The sequence below is a fragment of the Antedon mediterranea genome, chromosome 2, assembly GCF_964355755.1.
Source record: "Antedon mediterranea chromosome 2, ecAntMedi1.1, whole genome shotgun sequence".
Classification (NCBI taxonomy): domain Eukaryota; kingdom Metazoa; phylum Echinodermata; class Crinoidea; order Comatulida; family Antedonidae; genus Antedon; species Antedon mediterranea.
Window position 1 is genome coordinate 12,230,295 of NC_092671.1, and position 25,625 is coordinate 12,255,919.

Genomic DNA, 25,625 nt, shown 5'->3' on the forward strand with positions numbered 1-25,625 from the left:
TCAGATAAAGTGTCTAAAGAAAGATCATTGAGTGCTTGGTCATAACATATGTAGTCATTACACAATATTATTCTGCAAGCCCTTTTTTGGACAGATTCTATCATATCACTTTGTTTCTTAGTGAGACTAGAATGCCATACTGGGACAGCATATTCAACACTTGGTCTTATGTAACTCTTAAATACATCTACAAGATCAAATTTCGGAAGATTGAACTTTCTTAATCTACATAATATAATTTATGCAGACGTCTGCTGGCTTTGGATACAATTTCTTTAACATTACGGTCCCATTTGAGGTTAGCTTGTATCCATAAACCTAGTAACTTAGTTTCATTAACAATTTCAATTGTAGCATTACCAATGAAAAGGGGTTCATGTTCATATTGATTTCTTTGAAAGTTAAAATACATAGTTTTACATTTAGTTGGGTTAAGTTTTAGTTTGTTTTCATTAGACCATACATTCAGTAAAGCAACATCATTCTGAATTGAGGAAATTACATCCTTTTTTACTATCTGTCCTATGCACAAATCATCTACATATTTCCAAGTTTTACATGGCGAGTCTTGCATGGCATCAATAATTAGAGCAAGAAAGATCATAGGCCCAAGGAGCGTACCTTGAGGGACGCCACATGTTAGATTAACACTCATTGATAAGGTGGATTTATAGCGTACTTGTTGGGTTCTGTTTGACAAAAAGCTAATTAACCACGGTACAATTTCAGGCCTACAACCAAGTGTTACTAATTTAGAAACTGCTATTGTGTGGTCAACACAATCGAATGCTTTACTAAAGTCAGTTAAAACTAACTGACCAACAGATTTGGGAATGTTACTGTACCTTCATAGAACACATTTAGTAGATCAACCAAATTATGGGTTGTAGAAAAGTGTTTACGGCAACCATATTGGTTGTTATCAAGATTTTTCTCGATATCTGTTAAGAGCCATTTTTTAATGAAGCCCTCAGCTTCTATATTGGTAGAGCATTTCATAAATTTGCGATTGAGTGAGTTGCTCCTAATGTAGGCGGACGGAGGTAATACAACGAGAAAATCATATATGGGCACTTCATGATAACCAAGTTTTTATCTGATTTTTTTCAGTTTTTTTATTTTACGTCGTTTTGTTCTCATTTCATGCACAATGTACAATAACGATGATTTCTAAAACCATGGACTTTACCAAACCTTCATTTATCAGTTCTACAAACTATTTTTATGCAGTTTCCAAAAGTTCATCAACTGATTTACACTAGTAAACTTGAGGAAACTCTTTCTGTGTGTTTGTTTATTTGATTGTGGGTTTGTTTGTGAACAGCTTATAGGACATGGTTTTTATTAAAAAAATTTTAAAATACCCCGGGATCTCAGCTGTGGGAGGTTGTATACCATTACACCAGACTCACATTTAAAAGGATGTGAAATTAGCCTTATCACACTCAGCACTAAGACATAAGGGGCTCTTGGGGCTACCACTCGACTCATATGACATCGCTGTATTTATTAAAGGTCCAGTGTGTTGTCACAGGAGCCAGTAAATCAGTAGGCGTAGGACTGTATGCACTATTGAAGTGCTCTCTAGTTCTATATGAAATGATAAGCTTTACGATGTTATTTTTATCTGCTTATATAATAAGCAGATATTATATAATATAATAATATATAAGCAGATAAAAATAACATCGTAAAGCTTATCATTTCATAATAATAATTAAATTTATTTATTATTATTTATGTAAATATTATTTACATAAATAATAATAAATAAATTATTATTTTCTATTGCGCTATAATTTATTTAAATATATAAATATTGCGTTTTATGATATCAGTCTGCGCCTAAACATTATTAATCAAGTTGTGCAAAGCAAGCTTGCAAGTTACGGATCTACCTGGGTTGCAATAATAGTAAGTAAAATGTTATTATCTGCTAAAATAAATTTTCCTCGATTTTAGATTAACTTATTTTTTTTATTCTTATTTTTTAATTAATTAATTGGTTTTTCATTATACAATAATTATCATTATTTTTCCGTTCTCTGTATATTTCATTCCAGAAAACAAGATGCTTCGATTTACAACAGTACTGTTAATATTGTGCTGTCGACTTGGATCTAAGATATCTAATGCAGGTTGGAAATATATAATATTGATGCATAATTGTGAATTAGTATTAGTTATCATTAATTAAACAAGAAACATTACAATTCAACAACACAATCCTTCTAATAATCGAAGAAAAAATACAAGAACAATCAGCCTTTGATTTGTTTTGAATTTTATCATTTGCTTATACTTAGATAAGGCATGTAGTAGTGATGCTCACTGCACACCACCAGCGAGATGCTCTATTATAGATGGACTAGCTTTCTGTGGTAAGATGGTCTTTTTATATAAAAAAAAAAGGTACAGATATACACGTACGACACAAACCTACTGAAAACAATTTTGATAACGATAATCGGCCTTTACATTATACCTGTTTATTTTGACTTTTATATTTTGCTACTTAGAGGTCGAATGTAGTACTGATAATAACTGCACTGCGCCAGAAAGATGTCACCATAACAGATATGGAATAGCTTTCTGTGGTAAGGTGTTTTTTTTTTGTTTATAAAAGGCATAAAATGTGAAAAGTGACTTTCTTATTAGGGTGTTTTTTTTTTTTTATAAAAGGCATAAAATGTGAAAAGTGACTTTCTTATAAGGGTGTTTTTTTGTTGTTTATAAAAGGCATAAAATGTGAAAAGTGACTTTCTTATTATGGTGTTTTTTGTTTTGTTTATAAAAGCCATAAAATGTGAAAAGTGACTTTCTTATAAGGGTGTTTTTTTTGTTTATAAAAGGCATAAAATGTGAAAAGTGACTTTCTTATAAGGGTGTTTTTTTTTGTTTATAAAAGGCATAAAATGTGAAAAGTGACTTTCTTATTAGGGTGGTTTTTTTTGTTTATAAAAGGCATAAAATGTGAAAAGTGACTTTCTTATTAGGGTGTTTTTTTGTTTGTTTATAAAAGGCATAAAATGTGAAAAGTGACCGGGGTGTTTTTTTTTTTCATTTGTTACAGATAACTTAGTAGACGGTTTTTACATTAGCCAAGCAGATATTATTAGAGAAGATTAGAAAAGAAACTTAGACTTTAATATTGTAATAGCTTTTCCATTTATTTGGCAACAGATGACCGAGTGTTGGCACAATAAAATGTAACAATATTATAATAGTTTGTTGTCTTTTCTCTTCTTGGTTGAAAGCGCTATTTTTCCAGTATTTGCAGCTATAGGCCCGGTACTACAATGTTAATTCTTTTTTTTTTCTTTTTTTTTTTTTGGTCTTGTTTACATTATTGTTTACCCTGTATATATTTTATATTCCGATCAGAGAAACGCACCCTATATAGTGTACGAGCTTAATATATAACTCTATAGTTCACTATGTCAGTCGGTCGGTCGGTCTGTCGGTCTGTCTGTCTGTCGGTCCGGTATCACTATGCGTTTTATCGCTTTCTGACCTTATCTTGATATCAGTTTAATCTAGCTAAGTCAATTTTTCACAGTATATTCCTTATGGCCAGGAATCGATGTTTTCACGGTGCGCAATAAAAAATTACGCGGTCTACGCACGATTTAACGAAATCACGTTTGTAATCATATCTTCACAACCATGAAATTAAATAAAATTTGGTACTCATAAATTTCAGGGCATAAATCATCATATTATGGCAATACAATTACGTGCGTAGCGCATGTAACGCATGCGTACGTACTCGCGCTTAAAATTTTCAAAATTTATTTTCGATGATATAAGAGTACGTTTCAGGCAATTTTAAGCGTTTACAAAATTGCCATGAGTGCGCAGATTTTTGCGCGCGCACTGCGCGTTAAATGTTGTTGCGCACTCTTTTTGCCCGATTTCTGTTTTCTTGACTTACTTTTCAACTCGAAATTACGTTATACGAGCACGTCAAAAGTGACAGGCTACGCACGTGTAAATTAAAAAAATATAAATGTTTTTAAACATTTCAACATGTTCAGTAATTTCGGTCAGTTGGTAGGTTGGTCGGTCGGTCGCACGCGACTGCAGCCATCTATATGGCTTTGTTTTTTTAAAGTAGGCTTCCATGACCTAATTTTCTTTTTACTCTTGTTTCCTTTCCTTATATTAAAAATGTTGGTTATAATATATCATTTATTGTGAACACAATATTAATTAAGCAAATTAAAATAACTATAATACATAGTTTGTTTTGACCTTTTTTAGGTAACTATAATCATAGAGATATTATAGTTACTATAATATCACTATAATATCTCTATGCTATAATCATGGAAGAGTGAAATTGTGACTCTTCTAATAATAGTGTGAGTCAGAAGCTTGAAGTGAAGAAGAAAATAACGTTTCATAACATGCCATGCGCCGCTACACCATGGAAAATGTGTATAGCGCCAACATCAGTCGCAAACCACTGCTCCTCCTCTCACTGGATGCGATATCTAGTCAGCTCATCAGAGCAGACAGGTTTTTCAATTTAACATCATAATAATGCCTGGTTACTAATTATTAATTAATAACTGAATAAAATTTATTAAGGAATTATTAATAAATATTACAATTATAATAAAAGAACAAATGAAAAGTATTAAATACAGTACAATCTGTTTTTAAAAACGTGCCCTATAACACATCCACCAGAAGTTGACGTCCGACGATGCGATTTCGAGGTCGATTTCGCCACACTGTGAAAAGAAAATCATTCTGTTGGGTTAAATAATTAACCCAAAATGCCACCCAAGAAGGCACAACAACCAAGTAAGAAAAATGATCAGAAGAAAAAAGAAAAGATTATTGAGGTTAAGTTTCTATTTGAATTATTTTCGCTGTTATGCTCGTTTATAATACACATTTCAATTTGTAAGTAGCCTAGGCCTAGCCTAGCTGCTGTAGTGTAGGCCTACCTAGCCTACTAGCTACTAGCCTAGGCCTAGGCTACCTATAGTATGCCTCGAGTCTAGTAGACTTATGTTTTATTATTGAAAACTAGGCCTATTATGATACATATCTATATCTAGGGCCCTGTTTCTGCTGCCAACTAAATACCGTATATTATACGGTATTTTTTTAATACCGTATTATGCGTATATATACGGTATATTTTTGGCAGCAGAAACTGCTCTCATAAAAAATATACCGTATTTTCCCCACAAAATTTGTGGATAAAATACGGTATTTACAAATTTATACCGTATTTTTTGTACCCGTTTCTGCTGCCAATAAAAAATACCGTATTTTTTTTTTACATGACAAAAGGTCAACATTCGTATTTTTATTTTCTGTCGCTGTCAGCTGTTTTACACACGTGTATATATATATTCGGCGAAAATGTGGAGCGAAGACGTTACAGTTTTACTAAATAAATTTGCGTGGGGAAGCTAAAATGTCTGGCCAACTAAGGTAATAAAAGGGACAACCACATTTATAAAGACATTTCTAAAAAAATAAAGCAGGAGTATGGAATAGACTTGTCTCCAAAGCAAGTAAACTCAAAGCTGAAGAGCCTGCGAAAGCAGTACAACATTGCAAAATACAATAACTCGGGGAGGGAACGAATTAATTGTCCCCATTACGATGTTTTCTGTGCTCTCACAACATCTCTATCACTAGGGCTAGGCTGTTGAAAGTGAGACGTAAAACTTCCTTTATTGCGACTTTTAATTATCGATCAAATAAATGAATGGCAATTTGGGTAAAAAAGATGAAATTTAACACGACCACCCAAGAAGCATTGTTAGCAGAAACGGGGTACTAAAAAATACCGTATTTTTATACCGTATTTTGAGCAGTTGCAGCAGAAACAGGCCCTAGGATAGTATACCTTCCTAGCTAGCCTAGGCTCTAGCTGGTTTACAGCCGAAACGATTGAATGTATGAAACGCCGCGTGTGCCGTTTGTCATACAACGTGTAATCAAAACGACGTGTGTTTAAAGCCTGATTTCCTGTCGACGTTTTAATACGTTGAGTTGCGTTGAGTTTAAAATCGTTAAAGTTGAAAATAAAATAGCGATGACGATGATCGAGTCGGACCGCTAATATTTACACATTTTTACACGATCGTTCATAGTTTCTTGGTTCTCTCGAGCGTTGCTGGGACACGCGGACGTGAAGTGTTGCAAAACTATAAGGCCGGCCACGCGCAGCCGGGACCGCGTGAAAATTGAAAAAGTTACGGGTTTTGATGCTTAAACCCAGCCTAGGACATGCTTTCGTTGATATCTTAATCTAGGTTTACACTAAAGACAAACATTAAATTTAATTGGTTTAATATTATAATTTAACTTGCACTTGTTTTTTTTAAATATCAGACCTTAAAAGTGTACAAAAAAGGTGAAAAACATCGTCGCGTTGTAAACATTCAAGAATTGTCAGCGCATACCTATTTTTTCACAAACTGCAATGACGTAATTTGTGGACCATTTGATTGGTCAGTTTTAACGATCGTAATCGTTAAAGTTGAACTCGGTTCAACTTTAACGATTTAAAATTTTAACGATTTTCAACGTTAATTTTTACCCCCTTTTCCTGTTAAATCGTTGAATGTCAACTCAACGCAACTCAACGTAACTTAACGTCGACAGGAAAACAGGCTTTAATACAATTGTTTTACTTTTTTTCAGATTGAAATGACTTCACGTATGTGACTTAATAAATATATAACAGATAGATGTTTTTAATTATTTATGTATTATTATGTTTATCATCGTATAATAATGAATGTTGTGTAAACAGACTAAACATAGTTGGGTTTTTTATTTATTTTTTAAATGTAGGCCTAGGCCTACTGTACAGTAAAAGTGTAAGGAAAAGAATTAAAATTGGACAAAATACAGTATTTGTTTGAATACGTTAAATAAATTTAAAATGGTGAATTATTATAACTAGATGGTACGCTCGCTTCGCTCGCGTACCATCTAGGTCGTGCCCACAGATGGTTCTCGAATACACAGTAATTTCAGGGTAAAAAATCTGGCGATTTCAAATGCACGTACCGCAGGACTATAATACATTGTCGTTTACAGAAACGAATAAATAGACACAATGATTTATGTAGTCAAACAAAATTAGCACCCTGGGAATTACTTCCGAAAGAGAAACTTACCACAAAATTAGTCCAAATTGTTTATTCATTTAAAGAAACCCAATTATGGTTGAGGGATGGGAAAGAGGATAGGTACAAAGAAGAACAATTTTTAAATATATTCTTTATCCACGTCAGTAACGAAATATTGTTTTCATTTTTCATAGGCCTATAAATAATATACCACTAACGGTGACTAAATATAGTAAAACATTTGCGATTTAATACTTTGTTAAAACTGTCACTGTCATAGTCGATTGAAATAGTAAAGTACATGTAACGATACACCACTACGACGTTTATATTTTTTGTAATTATTAATTAATGCAAACGTTGAGAAGCAACTGTCAGTAATAAAGTTTATTTGTATATTACGTGTGTATATATCTAACAGTAGAGCCTACCCATAATCACAGTAATAAAGTTTATTTGTATATATTTTTTTACATCTAACAGTATTCACAGTAAGAAATGTTTGTATATATTTTTTTACATCTAACAGTATTCACAGTAAGAAATGTTCGATTCAAATGACGACCAAAAATGGTTAATAGGTATTTGCAGTACTGTATTGTCAAAGTATTGCAAGTTTATTCTCCAAGGGCTCATAAATTTACCTACTTGGGTTAAACCAAACTGGCAGACTGAGAGACTGGAATGTTCCATTCATCGCAAATCAATACATTTGTATAAACGTATATTAAATCTATCAAAATAGTATTTTTTAAAAGAAAATCGGCCTGTCTTCAACATTATGATGCTGTACTCGAGCTGTTCAACCGGTTTTCAGCCATTAAAAACAATTATCGTAGGAGGAGATAGGAAAATGCGAAGCATCCTCGTATTATTGTCTGCGGGTATTTTTCAAGATGGACATACATTAGACAGTGACGTGTATACACAATCGGAAAACACCCCTATTTGGGGCAAATCGTTGAACCTAAATTCGTTTTAATCGTCAATAACTAATTATCGAACTCAATTTAATTAGTAAACACGGTTACATCAGGTGGTTAAAATCAGTACCGAAAGTACGAACCAACTTTATATACCATCGAGTAAACATTCTAGAAATTACGCGCGATTTACCGAATTTTGCCCTTACGTAAATTTATATATAGATGCAAACGTTGAGAAGCAACTGTCAGTAATAAAGTTTATTTGTATATTACGTGTTTATATATCTAACAGTAGAGCCTACCCATAATCACAGTAATAAAGTTTATTTGTAAATATTTTTTTACATCTAACAGTATTCACAGTAAGAAATGTTTGTATATATTTTTTTACATCTAACAGTATTCACAGTAAGAAATGTTCGATTCAAATGACGACCAAAAATGGTTAATAGGTATTTGCAGTACTGTATTGTCAAAGTATTGCAAGTTTATTCTCAAAGGGCTCATAAATTTACCTACTTGTGTTAAACCAAACTGGCAGACTGAGAGATTGGAATGTTCCATTCATCGCAAATCAATACATTTGTAAAAACGTAAATTAAATCTATCAAAATAGTATTTTTTAAAGAAAATCGGCCTGTCTTCAACATTATGATGCTGTACTCGAGCAGTTCAACCGGTTTTCAGCTATTAAAAACAATTATCGTAGGAGGAGATAGGAAAATGCGAAGCGTCCTCGTATTATTGTGTGCGGGTATTTTTCAAGTTGGACATCCATTAAACAGTGTATACCACGATCGGAAAACACCCCTATTTGGGGCAAATCGTTGAACCTAAATTCGTTTTAATCGTCAATAACTAATTATCTAACTCAATTTAATTAGTAAACAGGGTTACATCAGGTGGTTAAAATCAGTACCGAAAGTACGAACCAACTTTATATACCATCGAGTAAAAATTCTACAAGTAAGGCGCGATTTACCGAATTTTGCCCTTACGTAAATTTATATATAGATAAACATTATTTTAATAAAAACTTAACTAAAAAATATGTTTATTCTTTGATTTTATTCTTAAACATATATTGCTTGGTTTCATTTAATATTTGTTCCTCCATCGTGCCGTGGTTTCATACACCATAGGCTTTACTACTGTACGTTTATGATACTGCATTGGCTTGTTATAACTGCGGCGGTATTGGCCTCCCATAGAAAATGTTGGCGGCCGTTTCAGTCGGCGGCTGTTTCGGTTACACACCCTCTAGCTAGGCATAGCCTAGAGATTTATTATTGATAAGCCTACTGTAGGCCTAGCTAGCGGCTATAGTATAAGCCTAGGCTAGGCTGTACTCTATTTATTTATGAGCTAATGCTCATGCATGCCTATTTAAATAGCATAGACTATAGGGCCTAGATAGGTATTATTACATTATCATTGTTATTTCAAATTTGGCCATAACTAAGTGCTCAATCACAACACAACAAAACCATTTTTCACTCAAGTCTGAGGTTAAAGATGTATTGTCCCCCTGAAAAATAATTTTTTCAATTTTTTTTTTTTTGTATATGGAATTTTAATGTCACACAATAGTTATCCACTTGGTCAAATTGGCTACCAGCCAATGGTCCAATGGATTGTTGGTTGAATTTAACCATTTATACTGTATGCTATCTTATAAGTGAAAATATATATTTATTTTTTTTTTTTTTAATACGTTTTTGGGGGACAATACATCTTTAAAAAATGGTTGCATCTATAATAATAATAATCTGATTTGAATGAGATATTAAATTATTCTTCTCAAGCGACAGGAAATTTATCGTTTACTTATCGGTATAATTTTTATCAGTTAATTTTTTTACTGTGGAAACATGGCCATTATTTAATTATTTGGCTACTTTCAACTCATACTGTAACTGGATGTTTTCATTCTTTCTTCCGAAATAGGATAAAACTTTTGGATTGAAAAACAAGAAAGGGCAAAAAAACCAAAAATATATTCAACATGTAACAAAACAAGTCCAACATGGAAATCAAAAGACTACAAGGGTATGTTGTAAACAATTTATTTTATTTTCAGTCTTGAAGTATTAAGTAACAACAGTATGGTGTTTATAGTCTTAATCATGCCATATATTTTCAAAACTAAAATTCTGTATTAATTAATTAATTATTTAGAGTGGCCCCAAATAACATGCCCCGTACTGTTTTTAGTTGGATATCTTGATGTTAAAATTATAATATCTTGGGTGGTTTTATTTTATGTCAACACATGCTTACAATTATTTCAAGAATACATTTTCATTTTTAATTCCTTGATCAACAAGATGGAAGATATGCAGAGCAAAACCAAGCTGAAGGAAGATAAAAAGAAAGAACAAGAAGAATTAAACAAACTGTTCAAACCAGTAACTGCTGCACAAAAAGTTGCTAAAGGTTATATGTTAAGCCTTGTCTACACTATAAAACATTATGTGACAAAAAATGTGATGAGCCCATATATGGACATGATGTCATATCACTACCATATGTGGGCACGTAACACTTTTTTTTGTCAAACTAGTTTGATAGTGTAGACAGAGCTTTAGACGGCTTTAGAGAGCTTTTAATTTGACAACTGATGACCTAGTTAAATCATATTAATTTAATACCTGCAGAGAAATCAGGACATGCTTCTTTGATGCTGGTTTCTATGCATCAATATGTACAGTAGGTTCTAGATCGAAAGCTCCCTATTGTGTATGTTTTACTGATTTAGCATGGCACTCAGTTTTGAAAACCATTTAATGTACAGACATATCTTTTATTAAAACACATCCTTGATTTATTTTGCTAGAGTTTTTTATTTTCAGTACTCCTATAACTTCGTTTTTCACTATAAAAGAAATTGCATGAAAGTTTAGCCCATATTTCCATATTTGTCTAAGAACATTTGGCAAACCTTACAAATAAATCAATAATGATAATCCCCCCTTTTAGGAACGATCTACAATATTATTATATTACACTATTAAATATTGTTTATTATCAGGTATGTAAGCTTGAGTACATTATTTGAAACCTACTGTTTTTTATTATTTATATTTTTATCAGAAACTTGTTCTATTTTCAGGTGTTGACCCGAAGTCTGTTGTGTGTGCCTTTTTTAAACAAGGGCAATGCAAAAAAGGTGACAAATGCAAATTTTCACATGATCTCACATTACAGAGAAAAGCAGAAAAGAAAAGTATGTATGAAGATGAAAGAAATGAAAAGGAAAAAGGTAAGTTAATTAAAATTTTGAAATAAAAAAATGATTGCGAGTCAAAATTGCCAAGTGGTGAAGGCAGGGGCGCCGTTTACTGTACCTAAAGAGTGAACAATATCGTCATCGGTTCGACTCGCTCCTAGTTCTAATGGTGAAACAAGTCTTCTCTGATAAGGACTATAAACCGTAGGTCCGGTGTACACAGTTTGCCTGTGTGAATTTTCAAGAACCCAATTCAGCAATTGAGACAAGAAGGGGGTTACGCCAGTAGTACTGTAATGCTGTTTAGTTTCAGACACATTAATGTTCACATTTGTTTTGATAATAGTAATTAACATGTTCAGTATTTTTCTATCAGACACTATGGATAATTGGGACGAGGCAAAACTGCAAGACGTTGTAAATCAAAAGCATGGCGAGGCTGAGATTAAACAACCTAAGACCGATAAAGTAAGTATAAATAATATACGATAAGTGCAAAACTATATCATTGTGATATGCAAAAGTCAATAAAAACAAAACTGTAATCCTATGCTATGTACAGCTATGTGAACAGAATCATTTTGTACTATGTAAAATTGAAATATTCTCATGCAATATGATGCAAAGACTATGTTCAAACATTGTTTTTATCTTTTATATTTAAAACATGCAAAACAACATCTTTTCACATACAAGATGTATTATACAGATATTGCCTCTTAGAGGGGTACATAAGTACCTAGTAATGCTGATGCATGATCAATCCTTTCCTCATATTTATATACTGTAGGCTGTAAATACTATATATAATAATGTATTAAATGTTTTACATTTCAGAGTATACTGTATATTCCATTTAATATACATTCAATGTATAATAATTGAATACATTATGTATTGTTTTTAGGTTTGTAAATTCTTCCTGCAAGCTATTGAGGATTGTAAGTATGGTTGGTTTTGGATTTGTCCAAATGGTGGCGACAAGTGCATGTATAAGCACGCGCTTCCACCAGGCTTTGTACTTAAGAAAAATAAAAAGACAGACGAAGAGGAAGAGGAGAAGATATCACTAGAGGAGCTAATTGAGGATGAGGTATGTTACTTTTATGTTTTATTATTAGTCTATAGGATCAAGTATGGTGTCTCAGGGAGCCTAGGTTTGTGGGAAACTAGGGAGGTAACTTGGAGTACATTAGCAATAACATAGGTTAACCATTTAGCATAAATGTAGGGGTGAGATTTATACTCGAGGATAGAGTATATATGATGTTTGCAGTACACCACGTATATATAGTTCTGAAAAGAACTGAAGAGTTTGAAGATTATAGTTACTAAAACATTTATCCAGAATGGCACAAGCATGAATGATAATAATAACAATATAAATTCACGCTTAAATTATGTTATGATTTTGAGTGTTCAAAATTTAGATAAAAATGAAGTTTCTAGTAATAATATAAGAAACTGTATATATTCAAAGTAATATAAATGCATATCAAAAACATATCAGTTTACTCTCTGCTTAAGTTTGTTAGCGCATTTTATATAACACCTATATAAATTCCTGTCATTTGATTGGACGAATGTGGGTCACATGGCGTGCAATAGTACGCACTATTCAACGATCGTTAAATAGTACTTTTTGAAACATTTTTGTGTACGAAAAAAAAACGTCTAGATGTTATATAAAACAAATAATGAATGTTTTGTATTCGTGTAATGGTACAAATAATGGCACTTGGTGAATGATGAAAGGTTATATCAACTCGGCTTTGCCTCGTTGATATAACCTTTCATCATTCACCTCGTGCCATTATTTGTACCATTGCACTCATAAACATTCATTATTTGTATAATATGTTATGAAAAGAACTTTACAATTCTATTTTTGTGTCTAACTAGAGGGCTAAACTTGCATCTACCAATTTAACTAAACTAACTTTGGAAAGTTTCACTGCTTGGAAGAAGAGAAAAATTGCAGAGAAAAAGAAGATGTTTGAAGAAACAATGACAAAGAAAAAGAATGATTTCAAACAAGGAAGAGCTCTTGGTGTAAGTTTGCCAAAACTCATTGATTAAATAAAATTAATATTTTACTTAGAACATTCAATATTAATAAACATTCATTATTTGTATAGTACTCCAGTTCAAAATATCTTTGATTCAGTTTTCTGAAAGGAATTTACAATATTCCACAATAAAATTATAATAATTCTTGTAAATATATTAACTTGTAGCTGAGTGGAAGAGAAGTGTTTGAATTCAAACCAGAATTAGCAGATGCCGATGATGAAGGTGCGGATGATACCAGATATGTACGAGAAGTAGATGAGGAGGAAGGAGAAGTGGTAAGACACATTTAAGTATTTTGAATACTGAGATGAATTGCTTATCTTGGACTTTGCCAGATGATGCAATATTGTATGAACATAAAGATGCCAACTTAATAATCTATTGGAGTACTGTTCGTTTGCAGGTTTTCGGATTTGAATACAATATATATACAAATAATTTAAAAATAATACTTGTTGCAGGATTTAGCTTTTATTATTTTTAAGTATTAGTTTTTAGGCTAGTTAGGGACGTAGGGGGACACAACTTATCAAGCTCTTTTGAGTTTTTATGTGTTTCCTTTTCATCTTTTTATTGTGTATTCTTATATTGCTGTATTTCACAATGTTTTATGTTTGATAAATAAAGAATATTTGATTTGATATATTATATCTAGTCAACTTTCTATTCTACATTAGAACCCCTTCTTTGGAACGCTTTTCCGTAAAACAAACAAAGAGCAATATATGTTAAATTACTACAGCTAACTCCTATTAAGAGGACACCCATATTATTTTATGTATATATCTATATAGTTATGATGTATAAGTTATTATTATCTTTTTGTTATGACTCTATGGATGTGAATTTCCGAATTAAAAATTGAATTATTGTGACATCTTGTTTGGTTCACCTCAACAAACAAATTGATTGTTTAACTTTGATTAAATTTCACAGGATACTGGTCCAGTAAAAGAAATCACATTAGAAGATATGGGTAGCCTAGCTACTGAAGTAGACAACACTGGTACAATCTCAAAGCCCTCTCAACGTGGGGAACAAGTGGGTGCTACAAAAGAAAATAGCCTACCAGGTGCATGTCACACAGAAGGTATGTAAACCATCATTGTTTAATTGAAATATATATTTTTTATTTATTTTTTTTTTTAGATTACTAACGCTATCTTCACTATCTATCAAACTAGTTTGACAAAAAAAAGTGTGATGTGCCTAAATTTGGTAATGGTATGCCCAAATATAGTAGTGATACAACATCATCATGTCCATACAGTATATGGGCACATCACATTTTTTTATCACATAAAGTTTGATAGTGCAGATAAAGCTTTATAGATACAATCGATTCTCATATCCGATATCGTGTCAATCAACAATATACATTCTGCATATAGTCACCCCTGTCAAAATATTTTCTTTTTATAGATGAATCATCTAAATTAGGAATGGCTGGTGCTTTATCGATGTCAGATGTAACTCAAGTCAACGGCGTGCCTATCGACGAAGGAGTATTCGATGGCGATGACGTCCCTGTTGATGAAGATTTATTTACAAATGAACTTGATGATTTAGATGAAGATTTAGATGGATTAGATTTAGAGGATTGATGTTAACCTTTGAGAATGTTTACAGTTGTACAGTATATAGAGAGTTTTGCCAACTTGCAATCATGAAATGCATGTATTATTGAGCAGTTTTTTTAGGATATTTCCAGTTGAGAGGGATACAGTAGAAGCCCTATTGGGGACATTTGTGAGATCCTTAATAGGGGTTGGCCGTTGTTTCATAAGAAAGTGTCCCCTGAATACAGGTGTTCTCTGAATACAGGTGTCCAAAAAATGGGTTCTACTGTATAATCTCTTCTCTTTGAAAACTGAATAACTGATTTTTCAGTAAATCAATTTTTATAAACATTTTAAAAAGTAGAAAGGTTGTGGAACCATGAGAAAAGTATGGTTATGTTTGAGAGTGTTTTAAGATTTTCGATTTTTGGCAGAGTCACAATCATTGCCATTTTAGTGGGTATTTTGGTTACTGAAAGGAAGGTGTAACAAAACATGATATATTTCCAGAATAATGCAATGGTTACAACATGCAGGCAAGTTGCATGAACTCTCTATATTTACGGCCCCGTTAATAGGTAATATGCTAAAAACAAATAATCTACAAATCTGCATGTAATAAAAGCAAAAAACCCATATTCAAGATATATTGTATACGGACAATAAATAAATTCATACATTTAATTTATTTTCTCAGAGGTTTTTATTATCCTGAACAGAATCAGTTTATATATTTCATGATAAAATGTATTATTTTGTAAAATTAATTAAGTTAATTTTTATGATACTATCCAATGTGACACGTACGATTAGCCAAAATAATTGGTTCCTTTTAAAAGCATTTAAAAGTAGAAGCAGGCACATCACTATCCCAACTTTTGAATAAAATCAATTTTTATTATCAATAAAATGATTTACTACATTCATAGTGTAAACATTTATAAATTACAGGTTACTCAAAAATATAATCAGTTTTTATGTGCTTGCAATAAATACAGAAGTACAGTATGTCAAATGATATTCGGATAATATACAGTGCTAAACATGCTGACCAACGGGCAGAATTAATGCGATAAGTTGTTATCTTAGGTTAAAAGTATCTTGGTGTTCATCTCTGTCTGGCTAAAGTCAAACATTTCAAAATATTAATTTGCTTATGACTATATAAACTATGAAATAAACACAACATTAAACAACTTTTTGAAAAGTATGTCTTTATTTAAGTCTCAAAAAAATACTCCAATAGCAACCCCACCATAAATAGTAACTATAAAAATAAGTATTGACCCACTACTCTAATGTGAGAATGAAGACGACCAGTGTTTACTATTAGAGATTTTACAATATATGTGAACACAACCTTGTGGAATATTGTAAAATAGATGTCTAACTATAGTTTTCTGAACAATTTAACAAAATTGGAATCGAAAATTGATGGAATATTATTAGTTCAATTACTTTAATAACAAGTGGTCCCAATTATCCAAAAAAATGTCCAAAATATTAAATATCAAAACAAAAAAGTACAAATAGTGTAATTATAATAATTTCAGCCTTGTGTGGTATAAGTAGAAGTGGAAAATGTTTTTACAAATTTGAATAAGTAATAGAAAACTGTCCAAGTTAACTAAAATGATCAACAGACCTTAAGTACAATTTCAGCCTTGATTTCATAGTCGCCTATGTTTTGATGATCAGTTGAGATAGAAATATGTTTGTACAAAACGAGCAAATCCCAACTATAAATTGCATAAACTAAAATCAAAATTTGAAAAATAATAGTAAATTATTGCTCTTAGAAAGAAATGGGTGACCGTGAGATGAGCTTTTGTCATCTCATTTAACTACCAGTGTTACAGTATTATGTTTCTATAATTTATTTAAATAATGTTTCACTTTTGCTCTTCATCAAAGTTCTGTGTGTGGTGGTACTTTTTCAGTAGTTTCATTTACCTGAAGAATAGAAACAAAAAAAATCAATAACAAATGTTCTTGTCCTTTAACATCATTTTTGTTTTCTATTTTTGCACATAGTTTACTGAAATAACATTATAAGCAGTTACTTGGTATCGAAGTATTAATAAGCCTATATAAAAATACAGCTCATACTTACTTCAAACATTGCAAAACGCTTTTCTAAATGTGGTACAAGCCATTCAGGTGATATATCTGGTACATGCTCTCCAAACCAATTCTAAAGACAATAAGTTAATTGTTAAAACTTCACAATGTCAATATAAAAGAAAGTCTTACAGAAAACTGAAAACAAAGTTGATGCCACCTTATAATAATTTATTATACAGATTATTATACATACCTGAGAATGACCTTCAACCTTTGACCCTGAATACAATCTCACAGTTGGGTATGCTCCTATACTCGCTTTCTGGCACATTTTCGCATTCTGTTGACACTCAATCTTTCCAACGTTAACACGTCCTTTCAAGGCTCTTGCAATACGTTCATATTTCGGTAAATAGTTCAGGCATGGTCCGCACCATGAAGCATAGTAATCTACCAACCAAGGCTCTTTACTACGCATTACTTTTTCTTTGATGTTTGAATTGTCTAAAGTCACAACCATTGATGGCATAAAGGTGAACGACCAGCCTAGTAGAGAATTTGCATCCCGCATGAAGCTGTTATATTGCCTGAAAAATCAAAACAGTACAAAATTACCAAATAATCATATTCCTAGCTATTTATTGATTATATTCTTTCTATAATTCATTTTATTTAACTCCCGATAAAACAATAGATGAAAGTTTAACATACTGGACACCAGCAACACCACGTTTCCCCGATGGGTAGAGTCGTATCGTTGGCCAACTATGTATACCCTGTTCATTACAAATATCCATGTTTTTGGTACAATCAACAGTTCCAACATTAGCAGAACCATTTAACATCTGAAACATAAAAATTGGGCATTAAATTATAATTTGATATTACTTATCCGAAAACAGGTAAGACAATGCGAGAAATGCAAGGGATTTAATGGAGCAGAATGTGAAATATTTCACAACTGATATGATAACTTGGATTATCGGCAATATATAACAATAAAAACCAAACTTACCTTTGCTAGTTTTCGCCACTCAGGAAGCAAGGCCTGACATGGTGGGCAGGTTGGTGAATAAAAATCAACTAACCACATCTCTGCCTTTTTCTTCTTTTTGATGAAATTATCAAAAAGGCTTTTATCCAAGTTTACTACAATTGGCTTTAGTGTATCCTATAAAATAATGATAAATAAATACTTATATTATGATAGCATTCCTTAAAATAATATACTGTGCAGTACTTAGAAATAAAACTATAAGTTAAACTTTAGGTGCAAAAAAATGGCATGTTAACAGTACCTAAGACAATAAACTAGGCAAACAATTACACAAAATACACATACAGTATACAAAATACACATATACATAAACAGTGACCTATAAATCTAAATATATAAAATGTAATCATTAATTTAATAGAAGGTTATGTGTTTAAATAAGGTAAACAAAGTTACTTTTTATTCCAGAAATAAACATTCTTTTTGCATATGTGATTTCAAAATAAATTGGGTAAAAAAGAGGAGACAAACTAACCTCAATAAAACTTATGATCTCATGAGCTGGACTGAATCCTACATGCATGTGCGGTTGACTAGCATTAAACATTATGGTTGTCGGATACGAGCGTACGTTATGCTGTTGGCAAATACCATGATGCACTGTGCAATCAACAGTTCCAAAGTTGATATTCAACATGTCACGGGACACTTTACGAAGTTCAGCCATTAACTGACGACATGGAGGACATTGCTAAAAAAGAGAGTAATTTATACATTAAGTTTGATTCTATAGTGCTCCAGTTTCTTGAGAAAAAGAGAAAATTTTATTTAAATACTGTTCAGTACTGACAACAAGGAGGACATTGCTACAAAGAGAGTGTAATTTTTATTTAAATACTGTATATTATTGTACACTGCTACTTACAGGTGAGAAGAAATCAACAAACCATGGCTCCCCACTGTTAACCACTTTATCAGGAAAATCATCAGGACCAAGCATATGTAATTTTGAATCTACACTCTCACGTGCAAAAGCAGCTATGTCATGAGCAGTCATTCGGCCTAAAAATAGAACACATTTATATAGATAATAGACAGATTGTGTATGTATAATAAAATGAGTTTTTCTTATTTGGAAATTGTCATCCTTCTATACACAGCTACGGCACATGTCCAGTTTCAATATTTTTCTTCATCCTCCACCCCATTATAAACTTTTATTTTTAAAAAGATTTTTTAACAAAGTTTAACAGGCCGAGCAGAAATTTATTCTACCTGAAGACCAAAATTATACCAGTCCTATGTTAAATTTAAGATTTAAATGCTCCAAATATCAGTTTTAAGCGGAACAAGTTTCCTATAGTAACAATACCATACCATGATGTATTTCGTATTCTCCTCCTTGCTTAAAAAGTACAGCTTTTGGGAAATTTTGCCCTACAATGTAAAGCTTGCTACAAAGTGCCTCCTGAGCATTACAGTCAAATTCACCAACCTATGAAAATATAAATAGGAATTTTAATTGTGATATATACTAAGCTTATTTATTTTCTTAAGAGATTATGTTGATCATTTAATGTCTTCCAGAGTCAATATGGCATCCTTTTTTGAGCAGTGAAAATCCCTTAATTAGCAGTTTTAAATGCTTTATGTGGCTTGACATGTTGATTAATTTAGCAATGTATGGTAAAGCAAACAATTTTGCCAAGTGACAGACTCTTGTTCAAAATAAATTTAAAATCTCACCGTCATCTTATTAAGAAAGAATGGCAATTTCTTTGGTTCTGGATCATCTGTGTCCTGGCCCTTAGTGAAGTATACTAACAGAGGTTCAGCTCCTTCTGCAGTCTTTAATTTTTCTCTGCCAGCCTACATACAAAATATGTATAACAAAGTATTACTAGTGGAAGAATAAATGCAATGTGTTTTTTAAGATAGTGAAAGTGGTGTAGATTTGAATGAATTTTATTCACTTTTGAAATACAGATTTGGGAATAAATAACACATACATAATAATATTCATAATAATACTTCTTGTATCAAACATGAAGTTACTTAAACCTTACCTGTAGATCCTCATATGATATTGAAGGAATTCCAGGTAGCAATTTAAACACCTGCTTAGCAACTTGCTTGGGCTCATCTATTTCCAATTCCTAAATAAAGCACATACAAAAGTGATTTAGGGGCTAATGACTTATCTTATAGTAACTTTGCAATTTTAGATTGGCATAAATGAACTTGTTATATACTTATATATTATACTTTTATACCTACAATAAAATAAATGTATTTTTTCTATCAAAAAACAAACATACTTACTGTTCTTACGGCCTGACCAACTTTCTTGCCTGTCTCATAGAACATGATTGTACTTTCTTCAATTTTAAGTTTCAAACAGAGTTTCTTTGATGCTGTGCAATCAATTGTTGCAACGTTGACAACTTTGTTCTGAAAACATTGTTCTTTACTTATTATGTATCAGTCGATCTTAATTTACATGTGTATGAGCAGGTTAAACTGTTAATATATCTGTGCATACATGGTATTTACAGTTCCCCAACTCCCACTTTTAAGTCTTAAACTTACCAAAATTGCTGAAAATTTTGTTTGATCCACAGATTCAAAACAATTAGCAGTAGATAGTTCCTTACTTTCTCTGTCATCTTCTACAAAATATACAAAATAAATATCTTATACAAGTCTACTACTACTCTATTCATATTTTCAATATAGCATTACTAATACAGTATATCTACTTTCTTGCACATGGATATGCCAAAAACCCATACATACCAATAGGTGAACCACAGTAGTTTACTACCCATGGTCTGTTTTTATTTTCTTCTGCTAATAAAATTTCCTTAAAGTTTCCTGAAAAACAAATCAACATTTCAGTATTGAAAATAATGTAAAGCTCTATCTACACTATCAACATTTATGTGAAAAATGTGATGTGCCCATATATGGACATAATTATGTCATATCATTACCATATTTGAGCATATCAAACTTGTTTGATAGTGTAGACATAGCTTAACAATTAAACGAATGTTTTATTTCACACAAATAATGTTGACATTGGGAATCCGTTGTCACAACTAACCTGCAAAAAGTGTGTGTACAGTTGATTTGACCTGCCTTAGAGCATGTTTAATAAGAGCCTGCAGCTTTCGTGACCCTGTGTACTCTTCATTCTTTGATGGTTGAACAAAACACAATAAACATTTAAATAAAATGATCACAAGTACCTTAATGTAGAAATGATTGTCAATAAGTGTTAAGCTGTGGTGTGTTACTTTTTGTGGTAATGTGTTTTGAGATTTTATTATGTGAAGCTCTATTGAATATGTGTACGATATATGAAAAGGGAACTATAGAAATGATATAATTAATTGAGAGTCCAGGGTAAACAGTACTGTAATTCTTGTTCATTAATAAAAAAAATACTGATTTACTCAAAAAATCAAAGTATGTATATATATTACTTACAACTGGATACATTTTAAGTGTTGGGAACTGACGAATACCCTGAGCTGTGCATAATGGGTTATCGTCCCAACAATTAACAGCTCCAATACGAACAACACCCTCCAGTTCTTTTGCAAATTCCCGCCACTGAAAAAATAATATAGATGATTCGATTGAAGTATGTTATGTCAATAAACTCAACATAGCCATAAAGTGGGTAAAATCAAAACGTATCTGTATGAATTTACAAAAGAGTAACATTCCTTTAATGGGACACTTTAAAAACTCAAAGAACATATAATATTGTCCCTTTGAAAGTGCCTTACCGTGGGAGCAAGATCATGACAATGATGACAGCGTGGAGAATAAAAATTGACAATCCAAAAATCTTCACCAAATACGGATTGTTCTGAAAAACCAAGTAAAAATAGTTTCCAACTACTATAAATCAGATCTACAATCATAGGGCTCAGTTTAAGTTATGCTACAGTAGTTCAGAATAAAAATAGGCATACCTACAGGTAGCATTTTTCCAGAACATATTGGGTGCTGTTGATGGTTAAATATAATAATAATAAGAATAAACTTACCAAAATCTGTTTTACTTAAGGTAACAATCTCAGGATCTTCATCATAAAGACCTATAAAATTAGTAAAGTATTATAATTTTAAAACACACTTTTACACTATTATATATTTTACATACTTAATTTCTACTTAATAGAAGACAATTACTGATCACTCAACCAATAGGTTGAATGCTTTGTCACATAGTGATAGGCAATCCTGTATCCTGTTTTATTTAAAACCATATTTAACACTTAATCCATGACTTCATGTTTCTATGAAGTCATGGTTGTAACAATTTGTTTTAATTACTAAATCAACACTGTCTGATACCACTAGTAACAATATTAATTTTTGGATTATTATTGTTTTTCTATTTTTTTTCTAATTTTCAGCAATACTGAAATTACACATACACTAACCAAATTCTGTTTTGTAAAACTGCCAGCTTTCATATTTTCTATATCCTTGGTTTTGTTCATTTAGACCCTCCTCTCCAAACCGGTCATACTTTTCTCTTAAGTCAGAATCTTTTAAGACTTCATAAGCTCGATTATATCTTATAAATTGTTCATGTGCATTTGGATCATCCTAATAATATCAGTAATTTAAAAAAAAATTTTAGTAAATCATTGAAACATAAGATGGATTGATCAAAGAATGGAGAAGAGGTTAAATAAAAAGGAATTACTTCTTTAATGTTGATCATCATGTATTCAAATCACAAATAACAAAACCTTGGCTTTTAATGAGAACAACATCTGAACAATTTTTTAATTTATAACATAGACATTCAATTATCTTCATTTTAACATAGTAAAATTAGGGAATCATAAACACACTAATAATGCACTATATATTCTGCATGCTCACCTTATTTTTGTCTGGATGATGTTTTAAAGCAATCTTTTTAAATGCTCGTCGAATGTCACGCTCAGTGGCATCACGTTCTACGCCGAGTAATTTATAAAAATCTTCGGCTGAAACTAAACTACACCGTAATAATACCAATAATAGACTAACAAAAAATAATAAATTAATTCTTCTTGTTGAACTCGTCGTAGACAGTCCAATCAACATTTTTTTTTCAATCATATAATTTAGCCTGTAAAATAAAAAAGTAGAAAACATTTTAGAGTACAGCAATTAATTACTAGTACTAGGGCCTATAAAAGTACTTACTATCAATGCATAATAAGTGTTTTTTATAGTATAATGCTAGTATTGGAAGTAAAAAGATGATTGAGACGACTTGCTTGCTGTGACTCCAAATGCATATTTGGGACGGTGATGGAAGTGGAGAAATACTGCATCCCTACCTAGGCTACTAGAGTACCAGCTACCTGTTGTTGAACTTGATTGATGTGTGGATTTTGGTATTTTAGGCCTATTATCTTCTAGTAGTATCATAATAATAATTCTTTCTAGCTAGGCCTAGGCCTAGCCTGGCTAGCTAGTAATAGTATTATTATTATTGATTAATTATTTATAATAATAGACAACAATAGGCCTTATATATAGCCTATAAAGGCCCTAGCTACAGTAAAGTAATAGTATACTAGGCAAGTACTACTACTATTCCTACACTACTACTCTAGGACTAGGCTAGGCGCCGGGTGAAGGATATCATCCAGTACCTGCCCGGCCGGTACATCATATACACACACTAGCTTATTAGCTAGGCCTACTACTACTACTAGAACAGCAGCAACACACAGCCTCGTCATATCATAAATGAACTGTGCTAGGCCTAAAAGCCTGATTTGTGATCTATACCATCGCCAGTTGTTTCTAGTAAAATCGTATTCTCACATAAAGACATAAACTTACCTTGTTATGTAATGTGTATTAAATATTATAGTAAACGGCGGCGTATAGTGACTCTCCGCTCTCTCTCTCTCACACGTAATAGGCCTACGTACGTACATGTGGAGTGTTGTTATTAGCGAAATATGGCTTCTTATAACATACGCATGCGTACATCTCGCATTATAAAGACTGACGTGTCACTTTTGCTGAAGTAGTATTGTATTTTTGAGCACTCACAATGAAATTTATCACACCCCTCTTTGTTAATGTTTCTGAAGAATTAAGTAGGCCTATTTATACCTACGTGGAAGGTGGTGATTATAGTTCTTTGGTGATTACTGGAAACCAAAAAATCATGACATTTTTAAGATCACATTAGGGCCTCTTATTCCTTTCTGATCATACCTAAAATCAATATTTTTTCAGTTTCTTTGCTTCTTTTATAATTTCGTCGCACACAGCCAGTTTTTGTTCTATTTCAAGCATTCGAATTTTAGTATGAATGAGAGAAATCGCATTTACAAATTTTTCATCAGACTGCTGGTTTTGTGGGCCTACGTTAACGTCTTTATTAGAAGGTTTTCTCCGGGTACTGTCTCCTTCCATGCTTACAACGGGAGTGAACGTGACATACACACAGCGGTATATGCAAATTATGCATAATTAATTTATTCATGATCGGCGCCACCATGTGTGAATGACGTAAGAATCACGTCCATCTGTCGTTAGTGCGCAATAACATAATAAATACAGTGAGTAGAGTGCCCCTCCTGCTCCTAAATGATAAAGGCCCATTCACTAACGATAAAATATGCATTTTTTAACAAAGCAAAACAAATCTAAAAAAGTTGTCATCCTATAACTATAGTATAATCGCATGCTTTCTTTGATGAACATGATATATTATAAGAGCAATAATATCGTGAAAAAATACAGCGATTTTATTGTTTTTATTGATCATGACGCCATTTTATTGGGTTTAAACAAATATTATTATTGTTATTTTTATCAAAGACAGTAAAATTAGTAGGCCTATTCATAGTTCTAGAAAGAAAACCTATCCAATTTCTTTTGTTTTATTTGAGAAAAATGCATGCTTATCTACTTTATCGTCGATCGTTATCGCCCTAGTGTAAATGGAAGGAACAAGGACACTGTTTATGTAAACACGCCACCAAGAAGGAGACACTTGTTTTTTGGGGGTTTTTTTTACCATATTTTATGAGGGTGATCCATCCGGCAATTGCTGATCATTAGATACCCTCAGAGTTTCAAAAGATAAACATATACACAAGATGCTCTACACAAACAAAGTCCGATATTAAAAGTATTTGAACCTGCATTGCTCCTTCATGGTGCATGAAAATCATAATTATAATCAATTATAATAGTATTAATAATAAACATAGTAAAGTAAATATAAAAAGCAAACGGTGAGTGACAATGAATAATGTGAAACTCCATCAAGTAATTACGTCTAAGAATTATATTAAAGTCTTCATATTTACCACATCGATTTAATTATACTAATATTTGTTTATATTGACAAAGCGTGTTTACTAACTTGCCAAGTACATACTTACAGAACCAGCGGACAATACATAATAATATATTAGATTATACTTCGATATAAGCTCTGTTTTCAACACAATATCATTAATTTATACACAGTCAGACTCAAGTAAACAACATTTGTGGATATAATGCATAATTAAAATGAAAATGGAAATATTCATAATGAACTAATAACAACAAAATCAATTGAATATTGAAGGGCCTATATATTAAAAGGCATTACATAGTCTTATTAGAATATGAGTG

At 31.9% G+C, this 25,625-nt stretch overlaps 2 protein-coding genes across 2 annotated transcripts; one reads left to right on the forward strand and one right to left on the reverse strand.

The window, feature by feature from the left end:
* The first annotated feature begins 4,696 nt into the window (after positions 1–4,696).
* Positions 4,697–15,150, forward strand: LOC140040435 (zinc finger CCCH domain-containing protein 15-like). Its single transcript, XM_072086362.1, has 10 exons — positions 4,697–4,853; positions 9,983–10,084; positions 10,363–10,471; positions 11,148–11,297; positions 11,641–11,732; positions 12,172–12,357; positions 13,167–13,316; positions 13,502–13,612; positions 14,274–14,427; positions 14,760–15,150. The coding sequence occupies exons 1-10, from the start codon at positions 4,785–4,787 to the stop codon at positions 14,939–14,941; spliced, it is 1,305 nt and encodes a 434-aa protein (XP_071942463.1). The 5' UTR covers positions 4,697–4,784; the 3' UTR covers positions 14,942–15,150.
* Positions 15,151–15,983: 833 nt separating this feature from the next.
* LOC140040434 (dnaJ homolog subfamily C member 10-like) lies at positions 15,984–24,403 on the reverse strand. Its single transcript, XM_072086361.1, has 20 exons — positions 23,826–24,403; positions 22,869–23,100; positions 22,418–22,586; positions 22,019–22,069; positions 21,755–21,837; positions 21,450–21,575; positions 21,064–21,154; positions 20,754–20,831; positions 20,547–20,626; positions 20,280–20,408; positions 20,024–20,113; positions 19,704–19,826; positions 19,335–19,452; positions 18,883–19,019; positions 18,493–18,708; positions 17,976–18,131; positions 17,672–17,805; positions 17,214–17,547; positions 17,010–17,090; positions 15,984–16,849 (listed from the first exon to the last, which is right to left on the reverse strand). The coding sequence occupies exons 1-20, from the start codon at positions 23,921–23,923 to the stop codon at positions 16,805–16,807; spliced, it is 2,571 nt and encodes an 856-aa protein (XP_071942462.1). The 5' UTR covers positions 23,924–24,403; the 3' UTR covers positions 15,984–16,804.
* Positions 24,404–25,625: the final 1,222 nt, after the last annotated feature.

What these genes read in the sequence shown, in the direction of transcription:
- LOC140040434 (XM_072086361.1), bottom strand. Translation starts at nt 23,923, where the DNA reads ATGTACGTACGTAGGCCTATTACGTGTGAGAGAGAGAGAGCGGAGAGT. An exon ending in GTTTTACAAAACAGAATTTG is followed by an intron (nt 22,070 to 22,417) that starts GTTAGTGTATGT and finishes CTAATTTTATAG; the next exon opens with GTCTTTATGATGAAGATCCT. An exon ending in TTGGTCAGGCCGTAAGAACA is followed by an intron (nt 20,114 to 20,279) that starts GTAAGTATGTTT and finishes TGCTTTATTTAG; the next exon opens with GAATTGGAAATAGATGAGCC.
- LOC140040435 (XM_072086362.1), top strand. Translation starts at nt 4,785, where the DNA reads ATGCCACCCAAGAAGGCACAACAACCAAGTAAGAAAAATGATCAGAAG. An exon ending in AAGAAATGAAAAGGAAAAAG is followed by an intron (nt 11,298 to 11,640) that starts GTAAGTTAATTA and finishes TTTTTCTATCAG; the next exon opens with ACACTATGGATAATTGGGAC. An exon ending in AACAAGGAAGAGCTCTTGGT is followed by an intron (nt 13,317 to 13,501) that starts GTAAGTTTGCCA and finishes ATTAACTTGTAG; the next exon opens with CTGAGTGGAAGAGAAGTGTT.